Below are 20,235 nucleotides of genomic sequence, written 5' to 3'. Positions count from 1 at the left end.
GTAACCAACGAGTCTCAAGGAAGCAGCTGAACAAGAATGCCAGGCATGTGATGAGCGAGAGCCCCGAGCATGCTAATAGGACGCGGCAAGTTTCTCAGCCGATACTTGTAGCAATGAGAGTCCACAAAACAATAAAAGAGAAATAGTCAAGGAAAAAAAAACAAACAAACAAAAAACGGACTCACCATTCAGAACTTCATTGTTTTTTTTCTCCGTTTCCGGCGCTTTCTGCTTTGCAGCCTAAACAAAACACAAAAAGGGCCTTTGTTGAACCATGAGGAGTCTCGTCTTTAAAAGGAAAGGCATTTTCAAGGGTGTCCTTTATGTTAGGACAGACATTTGACCTTATACCCCCAGAGGAATCATTCAAATCATTTACAGGCTCTGCTAAAATCAATTTCTGGGGTCAAGGCAAATATGCCCCATTACACTGTTGGCCAATGGCATACCACCCTTACAGACATCTAAATAGATCATTGGTATCCTGCAGCTGGCTATACCAAGTGGCCCTGGAACTATGCAGCCACCATCAAATGGGAGGTCAATCAGCAACAGCTCAGGGAACCCCTAGAAACCTGTGAAGGAACCCTAGGATTCCATGGAAACTTGGTTGAGAATGACCAATGTAGAAAAATGGAAAAATGTCCCGTCTGTCAACAGGACTGTACCCTCATGACCTTTTTATGTTTGGTTATCCAACACCCTTTTCAAGTACTGCCATAATCTATTTTTTAATGCTTTCTGCAGGAAGAACCATTACAGGAACAGGTGTTGTAAACATACACCATGGCATGTGGAAGCTTTAAAGAGACCCTGGCACCAGACTAATTCAGCAACAATCTCCCTATAAGAATGTATGTATTTTGGGCACGTTTTACCTGTAAAACCTCCCTTATGTAGACCAGATACTAGGTTCCGCCATCTTGGATGTGATGTTAGCAGTTCCAGCAGACAACTCACAGCTATCACTCAAGTGACACTCTACTGGCACATGTGTTTAACACATGACCTGTGGGCTCAATCTGGCCCACCAGACCATTTTGTGTGGCCCTCGAACCGCTACTGCAGCTACAGCACTCCCCTCACCTAGTCTCATTAGTCAGCGGCAGAGAGGACGACAGAACTCCTCCACTAGATTCTGTACTTCTCCATGCAGTTAGCAGCAGAGAGAATAGGCGGGGGGGGGGGGGGGGGTCGCTGTGTGCTCTGGGCATCTAATCTTACAGGTACAACCATGATGCTGCTGCAGCCAGTGATGAAATGGAGTTTGATGCCCGATTAATTTTACCTGCATTTTCTTAACGTGATAGTCTTTTTCCTTTAAAAATAACCAACATGTCATACTTACCTGCTCTGTATAATGGTTTTGCACTGAGCAGCCCCCGATCCTCCTCTTCTCAAGTCCCTCGCTGGCGCTCCTGGTCCCTCCCTTCTCTAAAGTGCCCCCACAGCTAGCAGCTTGCTATGGAGGCACCGAGCGGATCCAAAGCTGTGCATCTATTCAGGCATGGAGGCACCGTTTGGCCTCGCCCTCTCTCGATTGGCTGACCAATTTTTATTGGCGGGAACCAATGGCGCAGCTGCTGTGTCTCAGTCAGTCAGTCGCTAGATTTGGATTGACAGCAGTGGGAGCCAATGGCTGCTGCTGCTATCAATCTATCCAATGAGGACCCAAGACAGCAGCTGGAGCTGCTGGGCTCATTCTAGTCACTGGAAAGATCTGGTTCAGGAAAGTAAAAGGGGGGCTCTGGGGGGCTGCTGCACTACAGAAGGTTTTTCAGCTTAATGCATAGAAGGCATTAAAGCGGAGGTTCACACAAAAAAATTTAACTTGTACTTTTCAGAACCCTTCCCCCCTCCGGTGTCACATTTGGCACCTTTCAGGGGGGGTACAGATACCCAAGACCAGTATTTTCACCCATGGGAGTCTATGCCTCGTCCCCCACGGACCATTTAGATTGCCCTGCGCAACGCGTGCATGCGCAGTAGGGAACCGGGAAGTGAAGCCGCAAGGCTTCAATTCCATAGCGAAGACGGCGGCGGCAGCATCCGAGGGATGGTTTGATCTTGGGTGCCGACATCGCTGGACCCTGGGACGGGCGAGTGTCCTTATTTAAAAAGTCAGCAGCTGCGGTATTTGTAGCTGGTGACAAAAAAAAAAAAAAAAAAAAAAAAAAAAAGTGTGTGTAAATACATACATACATACATACACACACAGATATATATACATATATACACTTTTTTTCGCGGTTCTCCCGCTTTAAAAGTGAAAAACCAAGTGTTTACAACTCTAACATTTCAAGAAGGGCAATTTACCAGTGACACCGTATGACCACTGGGTGGCACTATACTATTGAGAGTCTGTGCAAGGCTTCATTACGCCTCGGATTCACTCGGATTCAAAGACTAGCGTTCAGCAAAATACCAACAAGAACATTCAGCTACTAATTGTGCCTAAAACTACCAGCCAATGTTTAGGTTATAAAAATCTATGAAGGTTTGATTTCAAAAGAATATTTAAAACGAAGTTGAACCTGCTTTTTATGTTGGCTTCCCTGGTTCCTTTTCAATCAATAAGCATTTTTAAATAAAACCCCTTTTAAATTACATAAAACTTATTTTATACCCAGTCATAAAAATCACTGGGTCGATGTGCTTCTCTATGTGATGCAGTCAGATCATGGCTGGAGGGAAGAGTCCGAGTGGCTGTACAAAGCTTCCCGAAAACCTCACATTACCCTGCCTCAGTATTCCTTTCAAAACCCCCTCAGTCCCTGATGCCAAAGCAGTGGCCGTCTCTGCTCACATGTAGCCACAAGCCAAATAGGTAACTATGGCGGAGGACAGGTGTCCCAGCCTGATTGCAACACACCGTGTGACCTGTCCCTAACTCCATGTACCCGCTTGATGAATGGCTACATGCGAGCAGGGCTGGCTGCTATCAGCCAGTCAACACTTGGTATAGTCCAAGCAGTTGCCGCTAGTCACATGCACCAGGCATAGCTGCAAAAGTGCATTCATTCTTGCCACTGGTGGATGCAGCTACAGGAGGCCTTACGCTGAAGTGTATGTCCAGCAAAAACATTTATTTTTTTTTTTTTACTTTTTTCAAAACGTAAAAAGGGAATCAATCTTCTGTCAGGTTTAAAGTGAAAGTCTAACTATTCCTAAAAATGTTCCCTCCCTCCTCCTCTGTACACTTATTTTTAATCTACTCCAGCCTGATCACGTGATCCCCGCAGTTCCAGCTTGTGTCCATGAGCAGCTGCTGCAGGCAGGAGGGATTGCCGACAGTGGCCAGGCCATGGGAGCCTTTGGGTGACGTCATGACTTCCAGAAGGCACAGCTGTTGAGCTCTCCCCTTACACAAAGCTGCAGGATCATGTGACCAACAAACCTTAGTCACATGATCCTGCCGCCCCACGAGTGCTCCACATTGATTGAAAACACTGGGAGTGCTGACATCACCTGTAGGCTCCCATGGCCCAGCCTTTGTCCCCACTCATTCCTCTACCCTCCGCCTCTCACCAATATATGGAGCCAGAGCTGCAAGTTCACATGACCAGGCTGGAGTATTTTTAACCACTTCAGACCCGGAAAAGGATTTGCCCCCTATATGACCAGGCCATTTTTTGCAATACAGCACTGTGTCGCTTTAACTGACAATTGCGCGGTTGTGCAACGTTGTACCCAAACAAAATTTATGTTCATCTCCCCCCACCCTACAAATAGAGCTTTCTTTTGGTGGCATTTTATCGCCTCTGACGTTTGTTTTTTGCGTTATAAACAAAGACCAAAAAAAATAAAAAAAGATAGATATATCAGTTTAGGCCGATATATTCTACATATTTCTGATAAAAAAAAATAAAAAATAAATCCCAATCGGCGTATATTGATTGGCTTGCTATAAAAATGCACTGATCAAAGTAAAAAAGGACGAAGAAGACTTTTTTTAACATATTCTTGCCTCCACTGTGCAGCTCGTTTTGCACAGAGTGGCCACAAGCCTTGTCTTCTGGGGTCCCCCGGGGCTCTCGCGGCTCCTCCCCACATCAGATAACCCCCAGCGGGCATGCTTTTGAGTCGAGCATTTGGGGTCCATAGAGGCCGAATGCAGGACTCGGCTCCGCCCCCCAGGGAACAGATCACTCTTCTGCCTGAAATTGATACCTTTGTTGTGCAATTTGAACCCATACAAAATGAATGGGCTCAAATCGCACTGCAAAGAATCGCATGCCCCCCACCAGATTAACCAATCTTGTTTCCACAGAGCTACCACTTTTCTACTTGTTTAGCCTGGATTGCCCCTTCTCTACTCATATTCTTCTCTATAACTGCTGATGTCCTGTATTCACCACCCCTATTGTACTCGTACCCCCACTTGTCATCTTGCCTGCATCCCTCCCCTTAGCGCTCACCCCATCCCCATGGTATCCCCCACCGCTCCTGTCTGAACCCAGACTCGTCATAATGACTTTAGTCTGAGGTGCGTGAAACCTTGCGTCATTTGGACAGGAATCCCAGCACATTCAAAACGCATACTTTATTGGTACTGGGCATCGCGAGTACCTGGCCAAAAGTACCAGTACTCGCAGTGTTAAAAGAACAGTATTGGTGTAACCCTACTTTTCTTTAACCAAGTAGGAAAAGGCTAGCGCCCCCGTCAGATAAATATTTCTATGTTCATACTGCAGATTTTTCCTCACTTCCTGTCTGGTAAAAAACTGTAGTAAGGGGTAAGTAAGGGGAAAGATCTTAAACAGAGCCTTGGATAGCAGTAGAAACCTGACAGAGGTACTAATCATTTCCTAAACTATTCAAAAACAAGAAAACCATGTTCTGAGCTTGACATATACATTTAATAGGTTCATCTTAAAGAGACCCTGTCGCTTTGTCCATTGGTTAGTGTAAATACTATCCTCGCCAGTATCCACCGCCTAGGGAAAGCAATGTATAATCTCTCCCCCCCCCCCCCCCCCTCTAAAATTATGCAACAGTGCTCAAACCTAGCAATTGGCTGCTATGTCTGAGCACTGCATCATGGTCAGCGTCAAGGGGGCACTGAAGAGCCGATAGTGGGTTGTGTTGAAAGGTTTGCCTTTACACAGGCATGTGAATGTCCAGGACCAAGGACATATTTAACTTTGGTGGGTAATGAGATTAACCAGAAGCACGGACATGAAGATACACCATGTACTCCAGGACAGCTGACAGCCTGTCTCCCCTCAAGGCACGTACAAGGATGGTACAGGTTGTTCTGCTGGATTAGGGTACATCAACCTGACCTTCATAAGTAGTGTCACAAATATGACCACTTTATACCTGAAAAACAAAATACCTTGGGTTTCTTTTCAAGATCAGCTTCTGTCTTGGGGCCAAGTAAGTGTAGAACCTGAGGGGACAAAACAGGAGAAGGTCAAAAGGGTTAAAAACAAGAACAGGACAAAAGGCAATGGTGAGGAATCAGAAGAGAATGTACCTTTGCCAAAAATAGCAAATAACCCAAACCATGCAAAAAAAATTTAAGTGCACACAGGTACGAAAGGTGCTCATTTATAGTGTAGCTAAAGGAAAAAAAATAATAATTAAGTTTTTGGACAGAGGGTAGAAGGTTAGAACACCTGTCAATTGTTATTGCAGTGTCTCCATTAAAGGAATTTACACTCACTATTTGTCCTGTTTACCATTATCATTGAGAGTAAAAGAAAAGCCCATATTTTGGGTTGTCCCCAGAAAAGTAATAGAGGGAAAATTTTCCAATGGAGACACTAGTTTTGGTGACCTACTTAAAAGCAAAACTCAAATAAAACAAGTAAAAAACTCAAGGCAATCACCCCCCCCCCCCCCAACTTTGGATATATGAAGGGAGGGTTATAACCGATTTTTTTTTTTTGCCATTTGTGCCCCATTAGCGAGATTTCCTCTCACTTCCTGTCCCATAGTCAAATAGGAAGCTAGGGGCAATCCCTCCAAAGTGAGGGAATCCCTGGCTGTCATCAGGACTAGTGGTCAGCAGGACAAACAGAGTGAAGATCCTTAACTGGGCAGAGACAGCAATACAAACCTGACGGGTTCTAATCCATCTCCACTCTATCAAAGAAAATAAATAAATAAATAAATGTTTTGCTTTTTGGTATACTTGAACAGCACCTGTCTCCTGCATATGTGAACCATAAAAAAACAATATTTTAGCTCTTGATCTCATCTTGAACTGGCTTAATTTTAATCTATGGGCAGGCTAGTTGTAGAGAAGTCAATCTATCGTTGAAATTCAGTATAAGCAGACTTTTTTTTCAGACTATAGCCACCAGCAGTGATCATTGTATTCTGACAGCTGGGAAACCTCCCGCTGTCAGAATACAATAGTGCAGCGGAAGGAGAAGTACAGTCAAAGCTAGTTTTGCTGTACATCTTCTGCGGATCACAGGAGGGCAGTTCACTTTGCATTTCTGTGACCCGTTTTCAGCAGAGAGTGGGCTAAAGCCCACCATCTGCTGAGGTCACAGAGCCGGTCCAGGTTTGGAAAGATCACCCGGTTCAGCCTCTTATGCCGCGTACACACGACTGGAATTCCGGCCAGAAAAAGACAGATGAGAGCTTTTCATCGGAAAATGCGACCGTGTGTATGCTCCCTCGGAATTTAGCTGTCCCGAATTTCCGCCAGCCAAAAAATTGATAGCATGTTCTCAATTTTCCTGACGGAAAAAACTTTCTATCAGTAATTCCGATCGTGTGTATGCAATTCCGACACGCCAAAAATCACGCTCAATGCTCAGATTCAACTATGAGACAGAAGCTATTGGCTACCGGCTATTGAACTTTTTCGAATTCCGTCGTACGTGTTGTACGTCACCGCGTTCTAAACGATCGGAATTTGATGTGACCGTGTGTAGGCAAGACAGCTTGAGCCGCATTCCGTTGGGAAAACCATCAGAGCTTTTTCTGATGAGAATTCCGATCGTGTGTACGCGGCATTAGCGAGCCCGAGTCTGAGCTGGCCGCTCCCACCCCTTTACAGCCCAGCACTCCAGGGGGCAGAGCAGAAAGCTGATGACTGACAATCAGAAGCTCTCTGCTCACGAAGCTCTGAGAACCAAGCACTTGGTTCTCAGTGCTGGAACCAGCGGGGGACCGATGCAGAAGAATAAAAATAAAAAAAAATTGATAAAACTAAACATTCCAATATTTCTCTTAATTTACAGTGGTCATCAATGTAACTAAATCAAATAAAGAAACTTATTTTTTTTTTTTAAATTAGATACATTTTTGTATGCAATTTTAATTACACAGATACAAAAAGTAAATCTACACTAAAAATGGATGCGATTAGGGCACCAAGTTCTTCTTCAGTTATCTTCATCACTCTCATTCCAAGATCAGTGTGTACGACATACATATTCAATATACCTGTAGTGTACATCAGAACCTGTATACTATGAAAGACAGACGTAGAAATTAGGGTTTAAAATGAGAAATAAATACCTGCATGTCCACCTCATTCTTGATGATTTTTCCATCTGCCCACTTCAGTCTGTTCCTCGCTTCCCCTGCACAGATACAGGAAAACAGAATCTACATTGAACAACCAAAAATAAAACACCGTGCCGCCAGTTTTGTCTGCTAAACCAAGATATACACGACTTGGCCTATTTATTCACAGGGGGGAACCCGTATCTCATGCACACAAGTATTTGAAGGAACGATAACAGAGAAGAGATCATGATGTACTGGGTACAAATCAGCATCTGGTTGCCATGACTGCCCTTCCATCTCCAACAAAAACCAAGGGGCCAGCTTGTTTGTCAAAGAAATTGGGTTTCTGCCCATCCAAGTCTGAGAGTTGAACAGCTCTGGCACATAACACAGCGCTGTCTGGCAGGGCCAGATTTGTATCTGCTGCAGGTCAACAGCACTTACAGCTCTTTTCCCCAACCCGTGACTGGGCAGAAAAATGAAAAAGCAGCAGACTGATGAAGCTCATCTTTCTGCCCTCTTGTTAGTACATGAGCACTGCGGCACAGCCGATTGGCCGCCTGTGCTGGCCCTCCCTGCGCCAGTCTTGGCAATGCTGTTTAGGAGGCTGCAAGATAATGGGTCAAAATGCATGTGCTGACAGTGCTGGCATTTCAAATAAAACACACATTTAAAGAATATGTTGATACAGAGCTACATGGAGTTCAGCTTTATAAAAATGCGCCATTGAGTATAATGGACTGAGGCATATGTCAAGTATCTCCATTAAAGCCATATGTATAGATTTAAAGTGGAACTTCACCCTTCCTTGCAAGAAAGAGGGTGGGGGAGGGGGGGGGGCAGGTACCTGGGTTGTTAATGCAGTACTTTAAAAAGTACAGAAGTGTAGCCTTTAGAACTACTTTAAAATTCCCTGCATCAAGGATAAAACAAAAATCTTTCTGCATGCAGTTTCTCCCCAGCCCCCTAAATACTTATCTGAATTTAAACTGATCCAGTGATGTGCACAAGAGCAGCATGCTCTCCACTCATTGGACAGTGATGCAGCAGTAGGAGCCATTGGATCCTGCTGCTGTCAATCACAGCAAGCGAGAGCAAGGGGGAGGGCCAAGCTGCAATCTGTGTGTCAATAGAGCGAGGGAGCAGGCATGCATAAGTGCCTCAGAGCAAGTAACTTGGCAGGAGGGAGGGGCCAGGAGTGCCAGCAGGGCACGGGGACCTGCACAGAGCAGGCAAGTATGATATGCTCATGCACACGGACGTTTAAAAAAAAAAAAAACTGGCTGCAAAGCTATCTCTGACACCTGGAAAAATCGGCGTTAAAAACGCCTTTTGCATTGGTGTTTTCGCGCGTTAAAAAAATAAAATGTTACGCGATTATGCGCTTTTTTGCGCGTTTTTCCACTATTCGCTTTTTACAGCTCTAGCTCCGCGCCACGGAAACGCACTGGTCCTGGGTTTTTTTTTTTTTTTTTTACAGCTTAAAAACGCCTATGCCATTTGCAGCTCAAAAATGCCTAGGTGGGCATAAAGCCATAGACTAACATGGACAGGCATTTTTAAGCTGAAAGAAATAAATAAAAAAAAAAAAAAAAAAAAAAAGCGGCTGTAAAAAACGTCCGTGTGCATGAGGCCTAAAGGTCTATAAAAAAAAATAAAATAAATAATAAAATCACTTTTGCAGATGGTTTATTCATAATGCTTAGAAATGCAGAAAATGAATGTTACAGCACCACAGTTGTGCCACGTAGCAGAAACTCACCCATCAACAAGCCCATGTTAAAGCGATATCTCTCCTCCAAAAGCTGCTCTTTGTACTTCTGGATGACGGCTTCAACCTGGAGCAAAATACAAGCAATTGTAAGCACTAATTATAACTGGGAGACACTGGAAGTCACATTTACTTAGCGGGTGAAGAAGTCTATGGCTGGCATGGCCAGCGCCCTCGTTATCCACCCTAAATTAATGACTACTGGGTGTTGGTTAAATACAAAAGCATAAACAAGTTATATGAATGAACTTTTATTTGGTTCATCGGTTCACTGCAGGTTCAGAAGTAAATCACATGATCCATTATATCAAACCAGGAAAACGCATGATGACACACCGGCTTTGTTTGCAGTTTGATGCCAACAGTACACCGCTTGTGCTATTCTAATGCATCGAATTAGGGATTGCTGTGCATTACAGTTAAGAAGCAACTTGATGCACTGTATGTAAATAAACAGAAATGTTGCAACTGTGCTGGTTTCAGACAAACCCATATACCAGGAGCCTCCAAACTTTCTAAAGAAAAAAGGGCCAGTTTACTATCCTCCAGGCCTTAGAGGGGTCAGACTGTGGCCTCTGAGGGTAGAAAACAATGACCCATCGCTATGGGGTGTTGGGAAGAATAGTGCCCCATCGCTTGGGGGAGGGGGTTGAGTTAATAGTGCCCCATTGCTGGAGGGAGGGGGGGGGTATCTGGGGTAGCTAAAAGGCAAGCATCATAGGCTTATCTGTAGCAAAGAGTGGTTGTAAAGGGTTTACAACCCCTTTAAAGTGCACCTGTCGTGAACAAAAAAAAAAAAAAAAAAATACAGGGGCTGCCATTGCTCACCACCGCCTGAAGATACAAGTTAGACCCCTTTCACACGACAACGCCCATAGCGTGGGCGGTAAAACGCCGCTACTTTTAGCGGCGTTTTACCTCTGGATTTGCGGCGCATTTTGGCCGCTAGCGGGGCGCTTTTACCCCCCGCTAGCGGCCGAGAAAGGGTTAAAAACGGCAAAACGGCGCTATTGCCGGCGGTATTACAGCGCTGCCCCATTGCTTTCAATGGGGAGCAGCGGTGGAGGAGCGGTAAACACACCGCTCCTTCCCCGCTCCAAAGAAGCTGCTGGCAGGACTTTCCGGACGTCCTGCCAGCGCACCGCTGTAGTGTGAAAGCCCTCGGGGCTGTCACACTACAGATAATGGTGCAGCTTCTTTAGGGCGGATTGCAGGCGCTATTTCTAACGCTATAGCGCCTGCAAAACACCCTGGTGTGAAAGGGGTCTTACATGGCTGTGTCTGGCTTCCATGCTTGCGATTCACAGGCTCAGAACAAGCATGCTGTGAACGAGTGCCAGAATTCCTTATCCTTTTACTTGTTCCAGGTCAGTGAATCGAAGCATTAAAGCAAAATACGACCAGGAAATTAACAATCCCAAAAGGCAAGGTCAGCAACAGTGGTCTGCGTGATTCTCTCCCGACAGGTGCACTTTAAACAAGTTCGGCATCTGCAAAACACGATAGAGGAGAGAATACAATACTTACAGCTTCTTCTATTTCTTCTGGCGTCACAACTGCCCCCACTCCACATTCTTTTTCAAAATTGGCCACATCAATGGGGTCCACGGGGTGGCCTTTCACATAATCCAAGGCGGCTGGATAAAAAGGAAGAAAGAGAGAAAAAAAAAAAAAAAAAAAAGTAAATCGCCTGCTCTCCATGTAGCCAAAGGGGACCGGAGGATAATCAAATTAACAGGACAGGAAAAGTCAATGTACGCACGCCGTGATCCTCTGTGGAGCTAATTTAATTTTTAAACACATTAGTGGTTTAATAAAAAAATAAAAATACTGCTTGAGAAGACCCCAGAGGGAGTGCAGGCAAGAACTTGTACGTATCCCGAGGTGAACCCGAGAGGAGTAAATGAACACAGGCCGGATCTGTACAGCATTATGGCGCGGGTCACATTAAGAACTGTGTTATGAAATTAAAGAATGCCAGTCAATAAGAGGAAACCAGCCAAACAGACATAAGTAGGCAGGTTTAGAATACCAATGCAGACTGCGATTGTTCTCCCACTGTGGTAGCAACCTGGGTTATTCATAACCAATGAACCCCCCACCCAATCTCTACAATTATATAAAGTCGCCAGGTCAGCAAAGCAAACCTTGCAAGGCTATGAAGAGCTCCAACATATACAGCAGGGATATGCAGTTAGCGGACCTCCAGCTGTTGCAGAACTACAAGTCCCATGAGGCATAGCAACACTGACAGCCACAAGCATGACACCCAAAGGCAGAAGCATGATGGCACTTGTAGTTTTGCAACAGCTGGAGGTCCTCTATTTGCATATCCCTGATATACAGTATGATGACCTACGGGTGGCCAGAACATTTCCCCGATATCCCCAATATGGCCGCTTTGCCTTGAAGGATGAAGCCAACCATGTTCAGGCTCCAAACAGATACCTCAAGTGTTACAAGTTCTGTCTTTGTTAAAATGCCTGAATCCTGGAGCTGTGTTAACATGGTAAAGTTTAAGTGCAGCAAAATTTTTATAGTTTTTGGATAGAATGGGGAAGAACCAGGCCCGCTTCACATGGGCATCAGCTTGTACAACAGCAATGTGAACAGCAAGCTTTGTGGAAGCTTTTAAAAGTACTATCCAACTCTAGTTTGTAAATATTGAACAGAGCAGGATGGGTGTGCCGATAATCACTTTAAACAAGCTTCTAGCAGGCTTCACAACTTCTAAAAGCTTGTTCAAAGCCTACTATAGCAGCTTGCTTAAAGTGGCAATCAGCACTCCCATTAAGATCTGTGTTCAACATTTACAAACTGGTGCCGAATGGAACTTTAAAAGCTTCAAAAAGTTGCTGAAAGCTCTGCAAATGCTTTGTCAAAGCTTGCTGTTCGCACCTGTGGGAAACAGACCTGAGAACCTCTCCTTTCACGGCTCAAAATACCTTCTGATCTCACAGAAATCCAGGAGAGTGCCTAACTTTCTGTACTGAGCTGCAAACACGGTGCCTCTGGCTACACTAAAATCCCCAGAAAGATGGGAACAGCACTGATGGTAACCCGTCAACTACAGAACACCTCCCCCAGGTTATGCAGATAAGGGGAGGGTGGCATGTTCTGTAGTTCAAACCAGGAACAAGCATCCTACAATGACAACCGCTCCTTCATGGATATAGTGCAGCGAGTGAGTGTGGTCACCCTAGGACAAAAATCTGTTACCGACAGGATCGCCAGGGGGGGAAAAACAGGAACAAGACACTAATTGCAGGCCATACATGGGAGAATTTTTTTCCTGCAACCACGAGTTGCAAAAAATAAAGTTTGCTTGATTCCCCCCATCAAAACAGACAGCGCTGACAGGAGTTCATGTTACAACAACCAAAAACATAAATGTATTTTATTGGGATTTTATGTGATAGACCAATACAAAGTGGCGCATAATTGTGAAGTGGAGGGAAAATGATAAATGTTTTTTTAATTTTTTTTTTTACAAATAAAATATCTAAAAAGTGGGGGGTGCATTTGTATTCAGCCCCCTTTACTGCGATACCCGTAACTAAAATCTACTGGAACCAATTGCCTTCAGAAGTCACCTAATTGGCAAATAGAGTCCACCTGTGTGTAATTTAATCTCATAAATAGAGCTGTTCTGTGAAGCCCTCAGATGTTTGTTAGAGAAGCTTAGTGACCAAACAGCATCATGAAGGCCAAGGAACACACCAGACAGGTCAGGGATAAAGTTGTGGAGAAGTTTAAAGCAGCGATGGGTTATAAAAAAAATATCCCAAGCTTTGAACATCTCACAGGAGGACTGTTCAATCTATCATCCGAAAATGGAAAGAGTATGGCAAAACTGCAAACCTACCAAGACATGGCCGTCCACCTAAACTGACCAGCCAGGCAAGGAGAACATTCATCAGAGAAGCAGCCAAGAGGTCCATGGTAACTCTGGAGGAGCTGCAGAGATCCACAGCAAGAGTGGCAAGAAGAAAGCCATTGCTCAACCACTTCAGCCCCAGAAGATTTTACCCCTTTCCTGACCAGAGCATTTTTTTGTGATCCGGCACTGCGTCACTTTAACTGACAATTGCGCGGTCGTGCGACGCTGTACCCAAACAAAAGTGAAGTCTTCCCCCCCACAAGTAGAGCATTTGGTGGTATTTGATCACCTCTGCGTTTTTTTGTGCTATAAAACGATGTCATTAGGCAGAACAGGGATATGCCTTGTTTACTTCACGATTGCGGGCCACCGGCAGACAGAGTGGGCCGGCACCCACAGGCAAGCTACGGCAGCGCATGCCACTGGTGCCCGGGATTACGAAGGGACGTACGGGTGCGCCCTTTTGCGCACCCGTGCCATTCCGCCAATGTACATCAGCGGGAAGCAGTTAAAGAAAGCCATAAGAAGTCCCCCTGCAGTTTGCGGTAATCCATGTGGGGGGACACAGCAAACATGTGGAAGAAGGTGCTCTGTTTAGATGAGACCAAAACTGAACTTTTTGGCCTAAAAGCAAAAAGCTATGCGTGGTGGAAAACTTAACTGCACATCCCCCTGAGCACACCATCCCCACCGTGAAACATGGTGGTGGCAGCATCATGTAATGGGGATGTTTTTCTTCAACAGGGACAGGGAAGCTGGTCAGTTGATGGATGGAGCCAAATACAGGGCAATCTTAGAAGAAAACCTGTTAGAGTCTGCAAAAGACTTGAGACCGGGGCGGAGGTTCACCTTCCAGCAGGCCCTCAACATGCAGCCAGAGCTACAATGGAATGGTTTACATCAAAGCATATTCATGTGTTAGGATGGCCCAGTCAAAGTCCAGACCTAAATCCAATTGAAAATCATTGGCAAGACCTGAAAATTTCTGTTCACAGACGCTCTCCATCCAATCCGACAGAGCTTGAGATATTTTGCAAAGAAGAATGGGCAAAAATGTCCCTCTCTAGATGTACAAAGACATTCCCAAAAAGACAAAGAAAGGAGGTTCCACAAAGTATTGACTCCGGGGGGGGCGCCATACAAATTGTTCCCCCCCACTTTTCACATATTTGTAAAAAAAAAAAAATTGAAAACCATTTATCATTTTCCTTCCACTTCACAATTATGTGTCACTTTGTGTTGGTCCATCACATAAAGTCCCAATAAAATACATTTACGTTTTTGGTTGTAACATAACTTGGAGTAATTTGCAATATATGAAAGGTTTTCTCTTGGGTTTAGAAAAACGTTTCTTCCCTCAAAAAAGAAATAGGGGTAAGAAAAGAAGAAAAGCTAGCTTACAAGAACCAGCCGCCATGCAGGCCCCAAACTATGCTCACATTCTACAGCTCCGGACCCCCCCCCCCCCCCTCACCAATTAGTCACCAATTGCAATTGAAGTACCTACCATTGAGCTGTAGATCTGTCCCAATCTTCTTGCTGACGATGTAGCCCACCAGGAAGTCCAGTCTCTTCGCATCCTTGAGACGTGTGGAGACATTGTAGAGCAGAGTTCCGGTTACCTTGTCAATGGAAGGACCCAAAACAGACTGAGCCTGAAAAAGAGCATAAAAGCACAAGACTGAGATTATAACACATCATCATGTAATAAGACAAAATGGGAGAAAAATAATGAAACATTGATGAAGCAGACTGCAGGTCCCATATAAAACAAAACAGCATCAAACCCATACACCTTCCGCATATCCCATCAGATCACTGGGGCGAGCCATCAAGAGAACCTGTCAGTTTGTCCTGTACAGACAAAGGAAAAAGGTCTGACAGCGCAGACGATGCCTTACAAATTGTTTGCAGGCCTCTGCTCACTTCTGTCCCAACTTTATACACCTTACAGATTCGCTGACAAAATTGAGGTTAACCAACCTTACCGGTCTCAGATGGATTTGTGCAATAAAACGGATTATACAGCCAAGTGCTGGTTCACATTAAAGTGATTGTAAACCAGGGTGGATATAAAAAATAAAAATGTTTATTTTATTTTTTTTATTTCAAAATCAGATTTTTGATCACATTTTAATAAAATGTGTAAAAATCCATCTAAAGATAGTTTACCATTTAAGAAACATTAACAATTTACGGTAGTTTATTTAGCATGAAATGGAGCTTATTTATGTAGCATAAGGCTGTATTTTCTGCAAAATTAACATTTTTTGGTAAACTCATTCAATGAATCCAAGCTCTGCAAGCTAAGATAACACGCACTGCACTGATGTATTCACATAAATTTTACAGTAACCACGAGAAAAAAAAAAAAAAAAAAAAACGAAGTTCAGGAATATTCCTTTATCCCATTGTTTTGCAAATCTGTGTACACTACAAACTGTATGATTGGATCGGTTCGGATAGCGATGTTACTAGCCTGACCGCTTATTATTCTAAATAGAATCTTTAATATTTCCAAACAAAAATCAGGGTTTCCCCAACTACCAGCAAGAATAAAGTCCTTACATTTAAAGAGCACCTGTCATTTCAGATCCATCATGGCAGCGCCTGTTAGTGGGCGTCCAATCACCTGCTGCCACCACGTCCCTCACCTTGTGTCACTGCCACATCACCAGCCATCCCATTAAAGTGAATGGGTCAGGAGGAGGAGCCGCCAACAGCAAGGTCCGGAGGAGCCGCCAACAACAAGGTCCGGAGGAGCCGCCAACAACAAGGTCCGGAGGAGCCGCCAACAACAAGGTCCGGAGGAGCCGCCAACAACAAGGTCCGGAGGAGCCGCCAACAAGGTCCGGAGGAGCCGCCAACAGCAAGGTCCGGAGGAGCCGCCAACAGCAAGGTCCGGAGGAGGAGCCAACAGCAAGGTCAGGAGGAGGAGCCAACAGCAAGGTCAGGAGGAGCCAACAGCAAGGTCAGGAGGAGCCAACATTTTACTTTAACACGCAATACTTGCTCTGTGCAGTGGTTTTGCACAAAGCAGCCCCAATCCTCCTCTTCTGGGGTGCCCCGACGCTCCTGGCTCCTCTCCCCTGTTTAATGCCCCATATCAAGCCTCTTGTGCGGGATCAATCTTGAGCGGTGTTCTTTATCTATAGACACACACAGCTCAACTCCGCCCCACCCCACTCTCTTCTTACAGGCTGTGATTGACAGCAGCAGGAACCAATGGTTCCTGCTTCCATGTCCAGTGGGGGGCACAGCTGTGAAAAAGCAGTGAAACACTGCATTCTGGTGTGAATACAGACAGACAATTTGGAACTCTGTTTCATTGCAGTTACCTGCATTTAATAAAAGATGAAAAGGGAAGGAAAAAAAATAAAAAATACTTCCATACAGAGGCCCACAGAAACCAATCGTCTCTTGGGGGGGGGGTTCCAAAATCTTGTTGCTAGGAGTTGTATATAAAAATTTACACTGATTTACTAACTGCATCCAAAATGTCTTATATAAAAAGGTACTTCAAAAATCGGAGAACAGGGAAACTCTGTATGGCGAGTGCATGGAAAGGGTTACCTCTAAGAATGGGGGCTGTAAAACGAGACCCCACCCCACTGCCCCCTAACAAGTTTTGAATAGTTCACCATCTGCCGCTGACGTCATTGGACGGGTCTGGTTCTGCGCTGGTGATTGAGTGCTGCAGCCTCGGCAGCGAAACTAGAAACCCAGCACCGTCCTGGCTGACAATCTACAAATAAATCTTCACACTGATAGAGATTACCTAGGGCTGCTAATAGGCCTCGTGTTTCTGAATGCCCAGAGAGACGAGATACTCCTCTACAGCTCCAGGGTCTCTTCCAAATAAAAATATGACAGAAGGGAATAGGGCAATAATGGACAACAGTGCTTTGATAAGCCTATTCAAAAACAGTATTAACCACTTTCCTACCGGGTACTTTTACCCCCTTCCTTCCCAGGCCAATTTTCAGCGCTGTCGCACTTTGAATGACAATTGCGCGATCACGTAACACCGTACCCCAAATGACATTTTTAATCTTTTTCACACAAACCAGGGGTTTCTTTTGGTGGTGTTTATTCACCACTGGGGATTTTTTTTTTTTTGGTTAAGAAATGAAAAAGATCAAATATAAAAAAAAAAAAATCAAAATAAAATAAAAAATGTGAAATTGTTTTTTTTTCTCCTTCACAGATGTGCGCAGAGAAGGCGGCGGCACCACCGATAATCAGGACAGTGATCATCAGTGCCGATGTCCCTTTAACACAAGCCAGTTATCGGCTCTACCACGCTGTGAATGGGCGGAGCCGCAATGACGTCACTCCCACTCTTGCGCGCGGGAGCCGCCGGTAACGGAACACACTCACTGAAGCAAACGGCACGTACTGCCATTGCTTCAGGGCGCATGTGCCAATGACGTCGGCACATTCAGATACAGGGGTTATCCCCTAAACAGTGCAGGTTTAGGAGATAACCGGGGAAGCTACAGGCAAGTCTTATTATAGGCTTACCTGTAGCAAAAAGTGGTCTGTAAGGGCCGGTTCACACTGCGGGCGATGCCAGGCGACACGACTTGCCTCGCCGCGATCTGACAAGTCGCCCCCGTTCTGTACAATGGAACCGTTCTGAGAGGAGCGACTCGAGTCGCTCCGACTCAGTAAAAAGGTTCCTGTACTACTTTTGGGCGACCTCGGGGCGACTAGCATTGACTTCTATACAGAAGTCATTTGCAAGTCGCCGCTGAGGTCGCGGCGAGGCAAGTCGGTGTCGCCTCGCATCGCCCGCAGTGTGAACCGGCCCTAAGGGTTTATAACCACTAAGTGTTAGATGTACTAGCAGATTTAGATACACTAACATTTGAAGGCAAACCCCAGCTAACACACCCCTCCTCCCAGACTGACAATGCTGCTGTAGTACTGATAAGTCCCTTGTGCTATTGGAAAAAAATTTTTTAGCTGCCCTTTGAAACAAAACTAGGTGACAAAGATATAACTGAATACTGTGTAAATAAATATCCTATAGTTAAGATCCTATGAATAAAACACCAGTGAATCTTGTGAATGATCAATATAGAAAAAAGGTGAAAAACTTTGATGTTAACAAATCTCAAATAAAAAAAAAAAACCTCTTTTATCAGATTGGTACAGATCACGCCTTGTGAACCCACCACCGCATAGATTGTGCGCTCACCAGCTGGCAGGCAAATAACGCCTGTGGCTAACACCCAGCCAGGGCCTTTTCTTCAATGGGTTTCCAGCCCCGATCCAGTCGGCGTGTCTATGGAGAGCTCTCCCGAATCGGACAGCAGCAGTCCCGAACGTCAGACGCAAGATTGGATGCAGCCCAGTGTATGGTGGATCAAGCATGGCCCGGAAAAAAAAACAATAGTGGACAGCCATAGGTAAAAACGCATTGGGCGATTTATTCAAGTTAAAAAAAAAAAAAAAAAAAAAAACTACAAAAAGCGCATAACAGTAAAAAATTGTATGTATGTTGCGGCCGGCTGGCTACAGTACACACGCCCGTGCTTGGGAACAACAGGATGTAGCGCGTGGTGACGTCAGTAAGTCGCTCCTTCCGATGCGTTTCGTCACAGGTTTGACGCCGTCGTGGGCTATTGGCTTCTCAATTTAAATTTCGGTGCGTCCATGTTCTCCATTTCAGAGACGAATCATGCCCAAACGTTTGCCTGAGTTTGGACCCGAAAACCGAGTGACCCGGTTCCTCCTGTAATGCGAACTGGATGCGGGGAAACCACCAATGTGAATCCAGGCATGATCTTCTCCCAGCAAAGAAGGTGGGGGTAGGGGGGGGGGGGGGGACGAGTAAGCGAACCTTAGAATGTTTCAATCTTACATCTGTGGTGTCCCCGAGCCACAATCCCATACCTCTGCCATCTGACTGCCATTATACTGGCAGATTACAGTCGTCCTTTACCTGGAAGGCCATACGCTTAAAGGTCGAGCACTTAAAAAAAAAAAAAAGAAACAAAGGAAGACACAACCGGTGCAATCCAGCAGTGAACAGATAGCAAATAGGTACATCCCGAGAACGTACACAAACACTAAACCGAGAATGTCCTTTTATTGAGTGAAAACACGACCGAGCGACTCACGAGGGAGACAAAATAATCAACTTACTATGAATCTGCAAAAATACCCAAAACAAAGAAACGGCACCAAACTGGTCTGAACTGAACGAACGGTTTGTCCTCAGCAGTGTTCTCCTCCGAGGACAATCAGATGAGAGGTCGCCACTCAGTACAAAGTGTATGTCACCCGGGTACAAGACGTCACTCCCCTTCCATTGAGGGAAAACCACAACGAAACCGACGATTATGTCTTCATCAAGTAGTCAGACAAGATCAAAAAAATAAAAAATAAATCTTTAGATTTTCAGGGAATTCATTTCTTCTTTTTTTTTTGGCTATCGTCCGAGGGGTTAAAAGGTCATCGAATGCTCACAGAAACTACGGCCTAAAAAGATATTGGCTACAATTCACTGCATAAACCAAGTACCCCAAAGCGGTATTAACCACATCAGTACTGGGCACTTTTACCCCCTCCTGCCCAGGCCAGTATTTAGCACCGTCACTTTTAATGGCAATTGCGGTCATGCTACAATGTACTCTTATTTTTTGAGAATGATAGAGTTTTTCTTTTGAAGGTATTTAATCACCACTGGCTTTGTTTTATTTATTTTTATGTAGCAAAAAAAAAAAAAAAAAAAAATCAGTTTTTCATTTAAGGGTCCTTTCACACGGGGCGGATCAGTTCTGATCCGCCCCGTGGATGTCCGTTTGCTCAGCGGGGATCACTCCGCCGATCCCCGCTGAGCAGGGAGATGACAGGTCTGTCTCTGCACACTGCGCAGGGACGGACCTGTCACAGCGCCGCTCTCCCCTATGGGAGATCGGATGACGACGGACCGCAGTGCCCGTCGTCTTCCGATCCGATCCGCAGACGGATGGAAAAATAGCTTTTTCCTCCGTCACACTTTTTCGGATCGGAGCGGGTCGGATGTCAGCGGACATGTCACCGCTGACATCCGACGCTCCATAGAGCTCTATGGAGCACCCGTTCAGGTCCGCCTGAAAAA

At 45.1% G+C, this 20,235-nt stretch overlaps 1 protein-coding gene across 1 annotated transcript in view; it reads right to left on the bottom strand.

Annotated features, from left to right (window-relative positions):
- Positions 1-20,235, bottom strand: part of QARS1 (glutaminyl-tRNA synthetase 1) — a 149,241-nt gene that overhangs the window by 99,110 nt on the left and 29,896 nt on the right. Inside the window, exons 2-7 of the mRNA XM_077451665.1 lie at positions 14,632-14,779; positions 10,772-10,881; positions 9,236-9,311; positions 7,483-7,547; positions 5,339-5,392; positions 186-240 (exon numbers count right to left, since the gene is read on the bottom strand). Coding sequence (XP_077307791.1) covers positions 186-240; positions 5,339-5,392; positions 7,483-7,547; positions 9,236-9,311; positions 10,772-10,881; positions 14,632-14,779 — 508 coding nt within the window. The remainder of the gene's footprint in view (positions 1-185; positions 241-5,338; positions 5,393-7,482; positions 7,548-9,235; positions 9,312-10,771; positions 10,882-14,631; positions 14,780-20,235) is intronic.

This window comes from Lithobates pipiens, unplaced genomic scaffold (assembly GCF_037356315.1).
Source record: "Lithobates pipiens isolate NorthernLeopardFrog02 unplaced genomic scaffold, aLitPip1_a1.2 Scaffold_23, whole genome shotgun sequence".
NCBI lineage: Eukaryota > Metazoa > Chordata > Amphibia > Anura > Ranidae > Lithobates > Lithobates pipiens.
The sequence above is the reverse complement of the archived record's forward strand: the minus strand, read 5'-3'. Positions and strand labels throughout refer to the sequence as shown.